The sequence below is a fragment of the Fundulus heteroclitus genome, chromosome 20 (assembly GCF_011125445.2).
Source record: "Fundulus heteroclitus isolate FHET01 chromosome 20, MU-UCD_Fhet_4.1, whole genome shotgun sequence".
Classification (NCBI taxonomy): Eukaryota; Metazoa; Chordata; class Actinopteri; order Cyprinodontiformes; family Fundulidae; genus Fundulus; species Fundulus heteroclitus.
In genome coordinates this window covers 18,833,882-18,851,231 of record NC_046380.1, presented here as the reverse complement: position 1 = coordinate 18,851,231, position 17,350 = coordinate 18,833,882, and the positions used below count along the sequence as shown (strand labels likewise).

Genomic DNA, 17,350 nt, shown 5'->3' with positions numbered 1-17,350 from the left:
GCTCAGGTATTATCTGTAGTTTTGTCAGCAAACAGAGCCCTCAAACACTCATGCAAATTAGAAATTTTTATAAAGGTAAAACTTGAGTTATTCATTGAAAGTCGGTCCTAGACGCAAATAAAATCCAATCACCTTTAGAAAACCTGACATTAATTTGCTTCTTTTAAACCAGCACATTTTATTTTTGGGGCAAGGATGTTAAATCAACACCTTGAGCCTTTAGTAAAGCTTGAAAATTAAAACTTAATCGTGCTTGAATATGACTTTCAGTGCATCTGTTTTTATCCGTTTGGCTTAACAGTTTACACGCGTATGTACAGCTTACCCTACAGTGTAAACTACACATCTGTTAGTTTATTTTAAAGCATGTCTGACAATCGCCACATCAGTTTTTCTGCAAGCAAGCATTACAACCAGAACTTCGTTAAAACACACTTGCACTTTTTTTCCCCCCTCTTTTGTTCATGGTTTTAAGTTACCATCCGCTGGTGGCCCAGAACCCCTCATGAATTCTTTAAAATGCGCCGTATCGGATGTCAGCGGGCGGGGACAGCTGGGCCCGTTTTATCACCCGTTGTTTCTGCTCGTCCCCGTCGCCGCCTGCCTGTTGGTCAACCCCAGTCCTGATCTCACCGTGAAGAAACCTGAACGGGCAGGAACAGGTGTCGGATCTCTGGGGGGTGCGGATCAAAGCCGTGCGAGTTTGGACATAAAAAAACCGGCCTCACCTGTGCTGAACGCCGAGGCGACCGTTAGAGCGACCGACAGGTAGTACAGCTCTGTGGTGGTTTTGGCCTGTCGGTATAAAAGTAACTCATTTCGATGCTGTGATTAGCTTTTTCCTCACTCTCTTTGCCTTTTTTTTTTTTTTTTTCTTACACAAGCGGCTGCTGTGAGAGTCAGGATGGCGGTGCACAGCCCATGCCCGCATGACAAAAGTCCAAACACATGATAGGCAGCCCACAGGCCCTGAGGAACCGGATCTAGCAGCGTGAATACCACTGCAAGACCTGAGAGCAGAGCAAAAGTTAGTAGTATTCTTTTTTTTCTTTTTCAACTAAACGTGTGATAGGACTCACCTGAAGCGACGATGGACAGGGCTACAGACGCCGACAGGTTGTTCAGAAGAGGTTGCCTGCAGTATCTGGAGGATCTTGGCCTTTAATTGCAAAAAAAAAAAATCAAAACACTTATTGCATATAAACCCATGACCCGTTTTTGCAATTGTGTTACATCCCCTGTTACCTCCCCATGACGTAGAGCTGAGGGGCCAGAACCACCACCATGAACACTACGTTCACTATCTGGCTGTTAACGAGAATCACGCATCAGCAGTCATGCATGAACAGTATTAATATCTCTCACACACTAAGAGCACTTACAATTTCAGCCTCCGATTCAGCGGGATGCATCTGCTGCCGTGGTAGGCCATGAAGACCAGCATGTAGAGAAACATCGATGCTGCACCTGCAGACACAACGCTGGCCTGCTGGCTCCACGCGCCCCGAGGCAAAGATCGGGTTTCATCCCGCGATCATCAGGTCCGCTAACTTTGGTGTTACGTTACAATCTATATCCGTTGTCCCTAACTTTTGTTGTGTCCATTAATGTTGATGTTTTACTACCATCTATTCTAATCGAATTCTCATATTTTCGTAGCACTGCGTGGATTTTTGGGATAATGGTATAAAAATTATATGTAAGTAATTTTGATATCAGGCAAATTGAGTAAACATAACATTTTCAGATGATTGTTTAGTTCGTAAAGCAAACAGAAGGAAAAACTTATCCAAATCAATGTAACTGGTTGTGCCAGATTTTACAATAAATGCCAATAAGTGTTTAGCAACACAGGGGAGTAACTTGGCCCACTTTTCTTTGCAGTATTGTTTTATTTCAGCCACACTGGAGGATTCTCAAGCATGAACAGCCTGTTTAAAATCACGGCAAAGCATCTCAATCAGACTTAAGTCCGGAATTTGACTAGACCACTTTTTTTTTTTTGCCATTTGGATCATTATGTAAGTATGCTTTATCTTAAGGTCATAAACTGATGTCAGACATCAATTGTGGTAAATCACCCTGGTCCTGAAGCAGCAGAACAGCCACAGACCATCATACTACCACCACCATGTCTGACTATAGGTATGTCACAGGACACAAACCTTTCAAAAGTTTTTGGGGATCATCCAGATGTTTTCTGGTAAAAAGTGAAGTGGGCCTTTTTGTTATTTTTGGTCATTTATGTCCTCGTAACTCTGACATGGACGCCCAGTCTCTTATTGTGTCATGAAGTTGGACCCTAACAGAAAGAAGTGAGACCTGCAGTTTTTAGATTACGTTCACACTGCAACGTAAATGCAACCCAAAGCCGATCTTTTTGCCCACATGTGTTGCTTTTAGAGATCTTTTAGCCTACTTCATGTCATTAGACATGTTCTGTTTCAGCCATTTCTTGAGTCCACAAGTCATAATCGGGGCTGAGTGTGGCATGTTCGCAGTGATATTCCAATTATTCCCCCCCTAAAGACTGAATCTGTAAGAAGGAAAATGCTTTTTATTGCGGTGAATATTAATATTATTACACCTCAAGTAGTGTGTCCTCTAATAGGGGTTCCAACTGGTTTACATTACATTGTAAACCAGTTGTCTTAATATTTAAATACAATTACCTGATTTCTACATTATTAATTAGTTTTTATTATAATCATTATTGTGCGTATATCTTTGGAGACGGGTGCCAGCCCCCAGAAAGGAAGGATGGCTTGATTGATCACCCTCACCTGTAAACCTAAACAAAAATATTAAAACGTTTGTTGAGTAGAATTTTTTTTTATAGGTGGGCTTAAAACAAAGTCTAAACAACTGAGGGAGAACAGCTCCAACTTGTGTCCCTGAACAGGTCAGGTGTTGCAGTCAAAAACACTTTTGTTTTGGGGAATCCAGAGTTTTTGCCTTCCTCAAGGCTGAGAACCAGTCTGCTGGAAGCTGCTACGGTCTAGGAAAAAAACAACGGTTCCTCTAGCTAAAGTCAAATGGCTTTCTCTTCATTAAAAAGATGAGCCTCATTATAATTTCCTCTTTTTTTAGGCTGCAGTTTGCAGCGTTTCCTAGTCCTGATCCTCAGGGGAACTGCCCTGCAGATCTTGGATGTTTCTCCACCTCAACACACCTGCTTTAAATTGATGCCTAATCAACCCGCTTCTGCAGAACCTGATAACAAAGCGTATCATCAGTTTATTCTTTCTGGTTTCATGCAGGGTGTTTTTTTTTTTCTCCATGCTATGCAAAAACTTCATCCCACCGTCTGCTTCTCTTCCTGCGTGTGTCCCAAATAAGGTAAGGTGAGTATTGCAACGACCTGCCCCAGGCTGACACCCTATAAAACATCTGACTGTTTTCCAGAGAGTCAGACCTTCAAAATGCCTGCAGACTACAATGGAACATGGGATATGGTCAGCAATGAAAATTTGGATGGTTACATGGTTGCACTTGGTATGTTTTTCTTCTTTTGCGTTTTAAGTGGTAACATGCTGCAATGCTTGTTTTTATATTTTAGTCAAGGTGGGTTAAAGAAACAAGCTCATGGTATGGTTAATACGGTTTAACCTTGTTTACCATGCAGACATCAACTTTGCAACACGCAAGATCGCCTCCATGCTGAAGCCTCAGAAGGTGATCAAACAAGATGGAGATTCTTTCACCTTCCAGACCATCTCCTCTGTGTTAACTTACAAAAGTTCCTTCACAGTCGGGGAGGAGTTCGAAGAGGTGACCAAGGGAATGGACAACCGCAAGTGCCAGGTAACTTGAGCAACTAACATCTAGAATGGCGTGGTCAAAATGTACTGTGAAGTGAAGCCTTTTGGTTTCCATCCCTACCAGTCTGTGGTCAACTGGGACGGTGACAAGCTGGTGTGTGTTCAGAAAGGAGAGAAGAGAAACAGGGGCTGGACTCACTGGATTCAGGGAGATGAGCTTCATCTGGTACGTCTTTGCTCCTTTTTATATATATATTCATTTAGAAAAGACAGTTACTGTATGCTGGACTTGGATTGAAGCTATTTACTTTGCTTTACTGGACTTTATTTTTGTTTTTTTACAGTGTCTGCAAATTTCATAAAACTGTTTTTTTTTGTTTTTCAGGAGCTAACCTGTGACGGTCACGTTTGCAAGCAAGTCTTTAAAAGGAGGACATAGCCCCGCCTTTACAGTTAATGCAATACTCATGCATGTTTTCATCAGGAGATGTGTGCATAATAAAAAGTATATCCGTAATCTTGTTCTTTTATTTCAACACCAAATGCAGGTGCTTTTGCTTTAATTTATTTTATTCGTTACATTTAACTTGAGTGTCACAAAAATGCTGGTGTAATGAAAAATTTATTTTCTAGATTTAAAACTGCTTCATTGATTCAAATTTCTGTATTACAGTAGAATTTCCCAACAAAATGGAAGCACAACAGAGATGGTGCACATTAAGAATGCAGCAAAGGACCTATAAAAAGAGATCTTGTTATAGCCAGACTTAAGAACCGGGGTCTCAAACACCAGTCCTTAAGGACCAGTGCAACCTGCAGCTTTTAGATTCCTCTCTTCTACAACACACCTGTCTCCAGTATGAACTCATTAGCATAGCTTGACTGTATGCCATTGGTAGTTTAGCCATTTGATTCATGTGTGAAGCGCAAGGGACACATCTAAAGGTTGCAGGTCCTCAGGACTCTAGTTTGAGACCAACAAATGAAGAGAACCCATACATGGAAATGAGACATGAAGCATGGTAGATTAGATTTATGCAACAAAGAAAAATTAAAACAACCAATTAAATGCACGGAGGAGGGGGGAGGAAGACCCTGGCCAGCTACCTCCACTTCCAATCAACACCAATTAACCTGGAGCTCAAGCAGAAGAGTAAGAGCCTTGGGCTATAACAGCATTTGCAAATTTAAAGTTAGTCTGCGATAATTGGTCTAAAGCAGGGGTCTTCAATTCCGGTCCTCGAGATCTGGTGTCCTGAAATCTTTAGATGTGTCCCTGGTCCAACACGCCTGAATAAAATGGCAGAATTGCCTCCTCAGTATGCAGTCAGTTCTCCAGAGTCCTGTTGATGACCTGATTATGTGATTCGGGTATGTTGAAGCAGAGATGCATAAAAAATCACCGGACCTCGAGGACTGGAGTTGAAGGAACCTGGTCATTGTGGACAGTCTATTAAATAAAAATTTAAAAATTAACCCAAGGTCCTCTCTTCACCAGTCAGGTGGCGTATGACCTGGCTGGAAATGATGATGATCAGCAGGGGGTGGGGGTCCCCCTTACAGAGCTGGAAAACAGTCAGGTGGAAAATATCCCCCTTTAAAACCAGAAACTGTTAATTACTGCATGAAATAAGGACCTGACAATAAAAAGGAATTGTTGCTCAACTCAAAATTTTAACTGTTCTGTTATTGGTCTATGCCACTGAGCTATAACTTCTTCTTCTTCTTCTTGTTTTTTTTTATGGCGGTTGGCAAACAACTTTTATGTGCATTACCGCCACCTTCTAGACTGGAGTATGGATCACTGAGCTATATTATACACTGGAGTCGCTTTGAAGCCACCAGGCGCCATATTGGTACACCCTATTTTCCCCCAGTAACTAGGGAATATGTGCGCTACAGCATTGAATATCGAGGATTTTCTCATGTTCAGGGGGGGCTTAAAACTTTTAAAATGTCAAATGACATATTTGTTATGTTCTAACACTATCAAGTACTGAGAAAGTCATGTGCTGAAATATTTTGCATTTTATCCATTTAAATATATATATATAACATTTATAAATATATAAATAATATACAAAAACATATATTTACATATATGTATACATATATATATATATATATACATATATACACACATATATATATATATATATATATATATATATATATATATATATATATGAATAACGTAAAATATTTCAGCATCTAATTTCCTAGTAGTTGATAGTGTTAGTACATCCACTGACTGTAGAATTACCTGTGAAACGTTTTCACACAGCCAGAAAACTTCTTCTTGTTGCAACCAAATCCTATGGGATTCTGTGAGAGTAGGGAGTAGCAAGATGGCGGCCAGTGACTTCAGTTTTTCGGCAAAATCAGCACTCCAGTGTATTATATAGCTCAGTGGTATATGCACATTAGATCATTAGTAACATTAAAAATAATCAGACAATAAACCAAAAGATATAAGTAGGCGTTCACTTAAGACTTTAAGATAGTTTTATACAGGCAGCTTTAATTTAATTTCATGTAATTAATGTAATTTCAGAATAAAATCCTGAAATTACAGTTTTCAGTTTCAGTGTGCCACCCTAAGAGTTTAAGTGGCCCCATGTGCCACCAATATGAAACATTTCTGGAAGCGCCACTGAATGTGACCCCACCCCCGACTTGCAGTTCATCACTCCAACCGCGTGGGGGCGCTGTTAAATTATCCACTCAGAAAGCGGAGTCGTCGGTTTTAGCCGCGAGTTTTTGTTTTTGTGTCGTCGGCCACAAAACCGTGAACTTCATTGTGCCACAGCCGCTCAGAAATGTTAAAGGACGAGGAAACCCGTCAGGTAAGAGTGGTGTGGGTGTTACCGTCGGCACCACCGTAGCCAGGAGACGCTGAAGCTACAGCAGAAGGGCGTAACGACGTGTCCTCACATCCAGGGGCTGAAGGCAGCGGTTCACTACACGGTGGGCTGCATGTGTCGGGAGCTCGGAGAGGAGCACCGGAGGGAGTTCAGCCGGCAGACCGTGGCAGCCATAGCCGAGACCGCGTTCAGAGAGTGCGGTGAGTTTCCGAGTTTTCTTAAACCTGGTTTTCTAAAGCTTAGTCCCAGCAGACCAAAACAAATCCCCCCAACTTTACTGTCACACCAGACAGCTGCAGCCTCTTACGGTTTGACCGGATGTCTCAAAGGGAGGTTGCCATGGTGAGGGTCGCGAGATGATTTGATGCTGATGTGCTAAAAAGATTTATTTCCTTATTTGTGAAAACGACGCCTAGGTATAAATTTACAAGGTGCTCCACATTGCTCGTTTTTAGCGCAGGGAGAAAATGCTGCACTTTTTCTTGAGTTCTTTGAAATAAATACGACTTGATGTTATGACTTTATATTTATTTATTTTTGTCATAAAACTTTGTTCAGCAGAGTTCATTTCACAGTTCAAATTGTACAGTTATAGTATTGTTCAGTTTTTTTTTTTATTATTATTAAACAAAGGTAAAAATGCACATAAAACAGAACAAACTAGCACTAGCAAATCAGGGTGATTTTTCACAAATGTCACACAAATACAGATTGCAAGTATTTCAATCAGAGGGTGCCACACTTTAACAAAAAGCAGTAATTATTCTTTGAGCAAGTATAAGCAAGGTCTCTAAGTCAGATTTTAGAGTTTGGAGCTGGGGGTCCTTTCCATGAGATTAAAAGCAGCTACTTTGCGAAGAAGAGACAGTAGGAAATTCAATGTTTTTATCTTTATTTGTAAAATGTTGAATGCATCTGATTTCCCTAAGATAATCAAGAGTGGGCCAGACAGTATAGTAGATCCGTGATATATTTTTTTTAACACATTGGACCAAAAGTAAGACACTTTGGGACATGAAACAAATGCATGGCAAAGAGTTGGAAGAGGACTGAAATTTATCACAAGTCAGTGACACATCAGGGAAGACATTATGGATTTTCGCTGTTGAGTAATGGAGCCTATGTATAATTTTAAATTGGATCAAAGTGTCTTGCATTACTAGAACTATATTATAACATTATTCTCATAATTTCCCCCCAAAGAAAACCCAAAAATAAAAAAAGGGGGGGGGGGGTTCCCTGTTCCTCTTTTGCAGGAAGAGGGAACATGGGTAGAACTTTATATACAATGCAATCCTGGGGGGCAAACAGGGGCTTCAATGTGTTGCACCTGGACTTTGAACCCAGCATTTTACTTCATTCTTATTTTGCCGTCACCTCACGAAGCTTTTATTTTTAAACCTGAAATTAATACCTAGAACCATTGGCAACATAAATGTCTAACTGTACAATTTAAATGCTAATTTAATAGATTTGACATTCAGCCATGGCCTTTATTTAATTGAAGAATGTGTTAAATCCAAAAATGTGAGTTCTTAAAAGCCATGAAACTGTATAAAAGTGAAGGACTATGGTGAGTCTAGAAGAATGTGTCAAAACATGAAAATATCAATTTTAAAACATAATCGGAACACCTATTACACTTGTGTAGTTGAGCAACCGTATTTATATTTTATTTTTTGCATTAAAATTATGAAATTTTGAAAAAGAGCTTACTATATTATGTTGAATCAGGTTTGTAAAAACAGTGTAAAAGTTAAACAAGCTAGAAAAGGCAACAGCAAAGAATTATACCGTTAACAATTATACATGTTAGACCAGAAATAATCAAGCTAATTAGTCATTTGCGTTGATGAAGATGCAGCTCCATGTTTGTCCGTTTCAGTCTCTTCCATTATATTTCCCTCTTTAACTGAAACGTGAAGCAAAAGATGTAATATGTAAATGATGCAGTGCTGCCTTTATTACTTAATGCTGAAAGGACTCCATGCTTTGCGGTATTTTAAATTTATTGCAAATAAGTGTTAAATAAGCTGACCGATTTCTAGTGTGGATCCAAAATTAGTAATATTGTATCTTCTTCAAATGCAACATTGTGCAGAAAAAATAGTTGGTTGTATTTAAGTTTAATCTACAGGATGTTTTATTTACACTTCATGGAATAGCCAAAGAGGAACAGATTTAATATTCTTCCACCCCGTAAATATGATTCCCAGAACAAAACATTTTTTTTCTTTTTTTCCCCAGACATATTTGCCAAAGATCTAGAAGCTTTTGCGAGGTAAGACTTATTAACTATTTTAACTATTCAGTTTTTTTCTTACAAAAACACCACAGAACTATCTAGTTGTTGATGTCTGTCTGATCTTAGACACGCTAAAAGAAGCACGGTGTCTGCAGAGGATGTGAAACTTCTAGCCCGTCGCAGTGCTGCTCTGGTGAGTTTTAGAAAGAACCCAGTTATTCCCTGCCATACCCCCAGTATGCCACAGTTATACATGTGATACATATTCTACAAGAGACGGCGCATTTTAATGATTTGTTTTATTTCAGTACAAGCACATACAAAATAAAAGCGAAGAACTGGCGCGGGAGCAGAGAGATTCCAGGAAGAGGAAGAGCAGAGACACCGAGGAGGAGAGCAGAGAATGAGGACATGACACAGGGAAACCTGCGGTGGCTGACATGCGCCCAACATGCAAATACAAACCAAGGCTTGACCGCTTCTCAAAGGCCACAGACTGACAAAAAAACTAAACTCATCTCTGTTGGTTTGACATGAAGTGAACATCAGCAAAAAAAAAAAAAAAAAAATCGCTTCATCTGACATTAAACAGATTTCTGTTCCAACATGAAATTTTGAACCCCAATAAAACACAATTTTAAATAACCCTTCTGCAGGTGGAGCTTATTAAAGTCAACCATGTCTCCTTCCTGGAAAGAGTTTAAAGAAAACCAACTTAAGCAGGTATGAAGCATCCTCCAGAGCAAAAACTGATGCTTGGTTGCTTTTCATACCTGTGAAGGTTGGTACCAAAAGACAGACTGCTGATGTATGAATGTGTCCTTTTTATCTTTACCTTAAAATGTTCATGTTCTTTGAGATTAAGTGTTTAAAATGTCAACTAATTGTAGCAAAACCTCAGTAAACCCATTTAACTGCAGAGCTGTGTAAGGCTGACTGCTCTACCTTAATGTAAAGATCAAGTGCAACAGGCTGCTTAAGGCTCCTCTATAGCTCCAACAAATAAACTAATCCTGTCCTTGAAGGGTCTGTGTTTTTTGAGCAACTTTTATATGCTATTAAATCAATTAATTGGGTCCGTAGAGCGTGATTGCACGCTGAGAAGGTAATTCAGCCATCTGAAGCAGACGTGCTGCACCAGGGTTAGATCTAAACGCTGCAGGATGAGGACCTGAGTCTGACATGACTCAAAAATAAACCAGAACTTTGTTCTCTCAAATATTAAAGGCGGTAAGAGCCGGTTTTAATAGATCTGGCAGAAATATAAGCGGCACCTTCGTGTTTTAAGGTTACTGAGCTACAATTTTTCTTGTGAGGAAGCAACTACTTTTACCTAAATGTGGAGCACTGTTCCATTTTAATGATACAAGGAGAACTTATTTCATTTGGGTTTTTTTTTTGGTAAACAATTTTATTTTACAAGAAACATTACTTTAATTGTATGCAAAAAGTGTACGTTTTTTTTCCTTTTCCTATTGCAATGACCCAGATAACAGAATTTGCACAGGTATATTTCTTTTGTTATAGCTTTTAAGAGAAATCTTGATTCTGGAAAACTTAGCTATGAAAAAAAGTCAATATTCAATGAATCCTTTGTTTTCTTTATGTACTTTAAGAGGAAGAAGGCTGATAAAGCCACCTAAATGGCTGTATGTTTGTTAAATTAAAGCTCTGAAACTTACCACGCACCTTCAAAGTAGATGGTTATGCTTTAACCTAGAAAGTCAACAAAAAGGCAGGTGCTACCCCATGTCATGTCTGAGAAGGCCACACACACTGAAAAGTGTTGGAACTCCCATCTTCATCCTTCAGGTCAGCGTTCAAACGGAGACCTCGACCAGCAGAGCCCAAGGTCCCTAGATATGTGAATCGAATTAGATGTTTTTGATTGGACAAACCAACTCAAGCAGCATCAGCTAAGTATCTATTCAAATGAACTTTATTAGAGAACTCCCTTCATTTGACATTTTTTTTGTTTTCCTCCTTTCATTGAAAAAAAACACACCTCACAAACAACAAAGAGCTACTGGGCGCCATTGGACACACACGTCTCCACGTTCTCACATCCTCACTCGCGGCCCCCCAGAGTCTTCAGCCGGTGTCACCCACATCAAGAACACACTTACAGATCAGTTCAATTAACATGAAAGCACACGCCATACAGCATTCAAATCAGATAATATAAGCAATACAGATATTCATCACAACATTCCACTACAGGTTTTATATTTCTACACTTAGACATACTTAGAAGGAAGGAAAAACTTGCAAAGATTAAAAAAAAAAAAAAAAAAAAAAGGAGGACAAATCTTGAAGTACTAATTAAAGAATGTCCATGTTAGGGGGAGGCGCTCGTCGCATCCGCAGCTTCACACACTTTTTTCATCACACACTCAGAAAAGCAGTCAAATTGGGCTCTACCAACGCACAAGCAGTCCTTTCCACGCGCCTCTCTCCGTTCGCTCACTCATCGCTTCACTCCTCGCCACAAGCCATCCGCAATCGCACTCAGCAGTTCTTAAAACGTCAGTTGCGCAGTTCTCTCCATTTAAAAGGAAAAAAAAAAAAAAAAAAGAGTGGATAAAAGTGAAAACACCCACCGTCTCGCGGAACATGTGGAGCGAGGCCGTTCTTTGATGGCATAGCATTTACGGGGTGGGAGGAGGGAGAATGATACGGGTATCACCACCCCCCCCCTCAAGAATGCTGCCAAAGAGGAGCTTCCTCGCAGGGGGAAACGGAAGAGAGGTGTACTGCAGAAGAGATCTCAGTGAAGGCTTTTTCCACAGAACTTGACTGCAAATAAAGTTGCACTTTAAAAAAAGTAAAATAAAATAAAGACATTTTGGGTTTCAACCAGATTCTTTCCAATGCAAGATTGCCCTTTTAAAGCCGATGGTGACAAACGGCGGATAATGGTGAACCACAGACATTCATGCATTTTTTTCTAAATGGGCGTCACGTTGCACAATGCATGCATTAGAGAATCCAGTTGAAATGGATACAAACAAGACAGCAAAAAAATAGCACTTTAGTCAGAGATCCTGGTAAACAACTCACTGCAACAATTCCTAAATTAGATCTTTAGCTTTTTTTTTTGTTTGTTTTTTGTTTCCAAATGTAGAAAACATCTTTCACAAAAAGGGTCTAGTTTTCAGATACGCATCAACACCAGAAATAAACTTTTGGAAAAGACTCGTCTCTCTCACAATACTTACCATTGAAAACACCGAACTCACATACCCCACCCAGAAGACTTTGACTCCATGCTGGACCCAAACCCTGAGCTAAACCCGCTACCGCTGGTTGTAGAGTTAGACCCTGAGCCCCAGCCCAGACTAGCCGAGCTGGTGCCGTAGTTGCTGTTGCCTGTGCTGAAAGACTGAGCCTGGTCCCTGCTTGAGCTTGTCCCGCTAGAGCTGCTGCCTGAGGTGGACGTCTGCTGCTGGCTGGCCAGCATACCCATCATGCCCCAGCTACTCTGCAGAGCGGCCTGAGCAGCGGCCATCATGGCCGGGTTCAGGCTAAAGGAACCGAAATTGGCCAGACTACTGTTGGCGCTGCTCCCCAACCCACTGCGGTTGCTACCGAACGCCTGGGCCCCGAAACCGTTTCCGAACCGGGCCGTGCGATCAAACTGCCTATTGCCGTGTTTGGGCTCAGCGTTTGAGATGTGAACACTGACTCCTTTGATGATGAGGTCCTCTCCGCAGAGAGACTGGGCCACCTGTTGGGGACAGAACACAGAAATGAGGTCACGGCACTGGCCCCTTGGCACCAAGCTGCCAGTTTTCCTTCTTTAATCACTCTTTGAGGCTTCGTCTCATCAAACTCATTTTAGAGAAAGATAACCAGAGTAGATATAAAATAATTGTTTTACATATTAAGGAACAGAATGTGTCTAAATAACCCTGGACCTATGTGAAGTTGTAGGCGGTCCCTCAAAGGGCTTAATTCGGCCACAGCGTAAACCGTGGTACAATCATCTAAACCTTTGCAAGCCAAAGAGCAGTTTAGCCCTTATTCTTTACAATAAAATCTATTAACCTACAAAAACCTTGTATCATTTTTTATCAATGCCTACTGGAAAGACTGTTTATTCCAAAAAAAGTAAAAAAAAGGCAACTGGACTTGTTATCCGTAGTAAATTTGTGGTTTTAGGACACAAAAATGCATCTAATAGAAACAAACATATCACCCTTCTACAAGAAGGGTGATTTATTTCTGAACTTCTATTTGATGTATTTCTTGAAAAAATTATCCAGATTTAAGGGAAATAAAGAAAAAGTTTGCAGCCCAATGATAAAAAATGTATTCCTTGGCTCATTAGTCATTCTTTAGTGGACATTATGAGCTCAAGATGCTTTTAGGCAGATATAAATTAGGATTATTTGGTTGTTTTTGGGCAGCAGTGGGTTACACTCTGGACCTCTCCAGTGAAGGCCATTTCTCTGGATCTTTCTGTCACCTTCTGGGTGAGTTGTTGATGTGATGTTGGACCCTGTTTGGTAGGCCGCCCACTCCGTGTTTCCTCCATTTCTGGATAATAACTCACTGTGGTTAGCGGGAGTTCTAAGGCTTTCTAATCCATTGCTGATTGATAGACATTAATGATTTTCATTAACATGATGTGTTGCTTTTTAAGAGCCTCTAGCCTACTTCATGATGTCAGACAGGTTGTATTCAAGCGACTTGTTGGTTTTACAGGTCCGCCAGTAATCAGGGCCTAACCTGCCATTTGAAATTTAATTCTGCTTTGCAAAATATGTTATTGACAATATACAGAGAATTTCCTCTAACAAAACACAGTTTTCAATTGATTTTTTGTTGTTGTGGTCTGACATGAAAAGTGGTTTGATGATCTGAAACATCTGAGGGTGATCAAAAAGCAAAACTTAAACTTATAGGAAGAGATACCAGGAGAGTGAGATTCTTTTGCATTTAATCCAATACCTGATCGTCTGCGAAGGTAACAAAGGCAAAAGCACGGAACGGCTTGGGGATAAAGACGTCTGTGACTTCTCCGTACTGCATGAAGAACTGACGGAGATCATCTGTGGTCATGTCCTCTGTGCAACGCCCAACAAACACTTTCCGGCTCCTCAGTGGCTCATCTGGACCTTGCTGCGAACAGCAGAGTGGAGACGTAATTGCTCTAGTGTGTTAAAAAACAATTTTTTTTCCCTACCCATTATTTGTGGCTATGTGGATTTTTGAGGCTATGTGAATGGACATTACCATATTCACCTTCGAGTTAGGAAGCTTGCAGTCACACCATCTCCCGTCGATCATATGGCGCTGGGAGATCACCTTCTCCTGGGCTTCATACTCCGTGAACCTCACAAAGCCGAATCCTTTAGAGTTACCGGTCTTCGCATCCCGTTTTACCTGAAGGCCATAAACAACAACAAACATTTATGGAACCAAATATACAACAATAATAAATGTTTCTAAAACAAAAAAAAATGTCACACGAGTACCTGAACCATTATGACTTCTCCAAACGTGCTAAAGTAATCTTTCAGGTCCTGTTCAGTTGTTTTCCAAGGGAGACCCAGAACGATCAGGTCTGATGTCTTCATGTCCCCCCTCTTCATTTTCACAGCAGAAGAGGCATCAATTTCATCCATTTTCCTTTTGTTGTCTAAAATAAAAGAATATATATATATATATATTTAACCTTAAACATTGACAATGACCCAAGATGTTTTGGATCATAACTCATCACACGTTATCCGAATGAAAAACCCTCAACAACAAAAGATCATATTTTTAGTTGAGCTTACATTTAAATGTTCTTTTATCAGTAAATTGATCAACTTTGCATAATGTAGACGTCTGATATTTGCAACCCGACATAAAAAACTTTGGTTGGTTATTTTTTGATAAATCAAGCAAAGGATGGGTTGCTGATGCCCAGGCCTAAAAACATTCATAGTATTAAAATACTTTTAAAGAAACTATTTATAGTCATTTGTACTTTTATGAACACATTTACACACGGAGAACAAAATTACACTAAAAGCAAACAGATCAAATTCCTACAAATGTTTCATTTTAATATTTATTATTAAGTTACCATTCTGAACACTCATTACAAAAGTTCCCAAACCATGAAACATCAAGACAAAGTAGGCTTCCTAATTGGCCACAAGATAAATGGCTGCTCTTACGCCTTTCCCAGTACTTTTAAAATATCTTAGATTGAATTTATCAGTCGGTGAGACATTTGTTGTTTGTATTAAAAACAAAAAAATGAACTAAATGCCTGCAAATTAAAACAGTGATTTTAATGGGTTCAGGAGCCCATTATTTATTAATTGATTTGTATTTTAAGAGGGTAAACAAGACCTAAATGATCAACCTGTGTATAGAACAAAATATAAACAAAAAAACAAAACAACCTGCAGTGTTAAATCAAACATAAAAAGACACTTTCTTAATAGGAACCAAGCTCAAATACCATTTACTTTTCAGACATTCCTGTTTTTAAATGTTAGTTGTTGTTTTTTTTAATGGGGATAATGACTTAAAAAGAAAACATTATCCATAGGTATCCAGCGTTAAATCATCATTACTGGAGCTCTAAGACAGCGTAAGTATGCTGCAAATCAGAATTATCAACTTTAAACATTTCTTAAAACGTTACTGGATGCTTTATTAGACTATGTGCACAGTTTCAGCTGCGCTACTCTAATCTTTATAGCGTGGACAAAACAAACAAACAAAAAAAGTCATGTCATTTTTCTTTCTCCACTCCCACTACGGGGGGAAACAGCGCCATGAGTATGGGTTCCCCTCCCGTCACACAGGATAACATATTTTGGTACGTGTTTACCTTTTGGGTAGTTCACGACGTAAACGACGTTCCCCCATCCGTTTTCTGGCGCGTGCAGGACCCCCTCCACGAGACGTACTCCACGCATGCACTGGGACACGGGGCTCCTGAACCGTAGGCCGCACGCGCCTGGAAACTGAGCCGCAACCGTCGACAGCAGAACCGTGCCGTCGTCCTCGGCCGGGATCTCCATGGGCTCCTCGTTTTCCTCCTCTGCCACCCGAATGTACCCCTCGGCCATTCTCGTGTTTAAAGAACAAAATAACTGAATGAAAACCGAACCTCGGTTAGCTCGCTGCTAGCCCGGCTAACCTTAGCTGATGCTAACAGAGCTGAGTAAGTCAGTCCGCTTTGTTGGTTCTCTCTCTCCGAGGGACAGAAACTTCTCAACAACACGTCTCCTCACCAAACCAAGTCACGGCAGGCTCAGTGTTAACTTTCTCATATAGTTCTTGTAGATTGTGCAGAAAGGACGAACATCAGCTTTAGTCCTCCTTTGTTTGATGCAAGACGGGACGGCGATGTGCCGTCAACACCGGATGACAACAGCTGCAATGTGCTTTCTCCCGCCAGGAGGAATAAACTTTAACAAAGCAAATTTCCCCTTCGACCCAGTGTGCGCATACCGGAGCCGTTTCAAACCTTTAACAATTAACCCGTGACAATTAACACGTAAAGTAACACGCACGGTAAATATTAACGTTTTTCAGCGAGGCGATAACAGACGACACTACGTAAGGCCTTCCAAAATGGCACGAGGCTAAGCGAAGGAGGAACTACGTCATTTGACTGGGCGGTATACTTTTTAGGAGGGGTACATTTCTCTAACTTGCGTCTTTAAAACCCCAAATCAAATCAACTGTTGTTACCTAACGATTACATCAACTGTTAGATATTGTACAAATGCTAATTTACTTCAGTATTTCCATAACTGTGATGGACTAGACATTGGATAATCACTTTGCTTTGTTCTTGCCCCCCTAACAAGAACCGCCCAGGCCGAGTTTACGTCACCCACAGAGACAACTTCCGCCAGTTGCTTACTGTGGTTGGTCAGTAAAAGCAAGATGGCGGCCAACCGCCCAACCTCCCCAAATTATAAATGTCGGGCTGTTCAAATTTACTACTTCGTTTGAATACACGCTAATTTTGTTATAGTAGTCATACATACCATTTGCCAGACTAAAAGAAGGAAAAGTGTGAATTTGAAAAAAAAAAAAAAAAAAAAAGCCTCAAACACCTATATTCAAAGAAAAACATGTACAACAAAACCACGTCTACCGAGTTAAAAAAAAAAACCAAACGCATTACAAATTTGTATCTTTAAAAGCTTCATATAGGTTCTATTTTCGGCCAAATTTCTTTCTATACAACTCTATTAAGTAAAATCAAATTTTCCCTATACATTATTTTATTTCAAATGCTATCTCATTACTTTGTCGTAAACTGTATGCAACGAAATTTCGTTTTGTAAGCACTCTGCGCATACACAATGACAATAAAGTTTAATTGAAATTATAAACTTTCTGGCATTATTTTATGTTTCCCTCTTGGCCATCATACCATTAAAAATATGCAAGTTTTATATGTACTTTTTGCCAGACCAGAAAAGGTAAAAATTTTAATAGGCATGTAAAGTGAA

General features: G+C 40.0%; 4 protein-coding genes and 1 long non-coding RNA gene across 7 annotated transcripts; 3 read left to right on the top strand and 2 right to left on the bottom strand.

Annotated features, from left to right (window-relative positions):
• Window positions 1-162: 162 nt before the first annotated feature.
• On the bottom strand, window positions 163-1,478 carry LOC118556657. Its single transcript, XM_036124695.1, has 6 exons — window positions 1,383-1,478; window positions 1,246-1,308; window positions 1,080-1,159; window positions 880-1,010; window positions 729-795; window positions 163-644 (listed from the first exon to the last, which is right to left on the bottom strand). Exons 1-6 carry the CDS (start codon window positions 1,454-1,456, stop codon window positions 568-570), a joined length of 492 nt encoding a protein of 163 aa, XP_035980588.1. The 5' UTR covers window positions 1,457-1,478; the 3' UTR covers window positions 163-567.
• Window positions 632-2,174, top strand: LOC118556658. Its single transcript, XR_004927275.1, has 3 exons — window positions 632-768; window positions 885-1,027; window positions 1,391-2,174. It is a non-coding gene; the product is annotated as an uncharacterized LOC118556658 (long non-coding RNA).
• An 869-nt stretch (window positions 2,175-3,043) lies between these two features.
• rbp7b (retinol binding protein 7b, cellular) lies at window positions 3,044-4,278 on the top strand. Its single transcript, XM_012873360.3, has 5 exons — window positions 3,044-3,339; window positions 3,406-3,495; window positions 3,626-3,804; window positions 3,886-3,987; window positions 4,147-4,278. The coding sequence occupies exons 2-5, from the start codon at window positions 3,423-3,425 to the stop codon at window positions 4,198-4,200; spliced, it is 408 nt and encodes a 135-aa protein (XP_012728814.2). The 5' UTR covers window positions 3,044-3,339; window positions 3,406-3,422; the 3' UTR covers window positions 4,201-4,278.
• Window positions 4,279-6,464: 2,186 nt separating this feature from the next.
• cenps (centromere protein S) lies at window positions 6,465-9,439 on the top strand. Its single transcript, XM_021321938.2, has 5 exons — window positions 6,465-6,607; window positions 6,702-6,825; window positions 8,873-8,906; window positions 8,997-9,063; window positions 9,179-9,439. Exons 1-5 carry the CDS (start codon window positions 6,581-6,583, stop codon window positions 9,275-9,277), a joined length of 351 nt encoding a protein of 116 aa, XP_021177613.1. The 5' UTR covers window positions 6,465-6,580; the 3' UTR covers window positions 9,278-9,439.
• Window positions 9,440-10,398: 959 nt separating this feature from the next.
• Window positions 10,399-16,659, bottom strand: tardbp (TAR DNA binding protein). 3 transcript variants are annotated; one of them, XR_002428791.2, is made up of 6 exons: window positions 15,709-16,659; window positions 14,351-14,514; window positions 14,109-14,258; window positions 13,824-13,994; window positions 11,471-12,597; window positions 10,399-10,726 (listed from the first exon to the last, which is right to left on the bottom strand). XR_002428791.2 is itself a non-coding variant. In XM_012873331.3 (5 exons), exons 1-5 carry the CDS (start codon window positions 15,947-15,949, stop codon window positions 12,106-12,108), a joined length of 1,218 nt encoding a protein of 405 aa, XP_012728785.2. In that variant the 5' UTR covers window positions 15,950-16,659; the 3' UTR covers window positions 10,399-12,105. The 3 variants fall into 3 exon arrangements, 2 of the variants coding, with proteins under 2 accessions (XP_012728785.2, XP_012728788.2); XM_012873331.3 differs by having other exon boundaries at window positions 10,399-12,597; XM_012873334.3 differs by having other exon boundaries at window positions 10,399-12,597; window positions 14,118-14,258; window positions 15,709-16,651.
• Window positions 16,660-17,350: the final 691 nt, after the last annotated feature.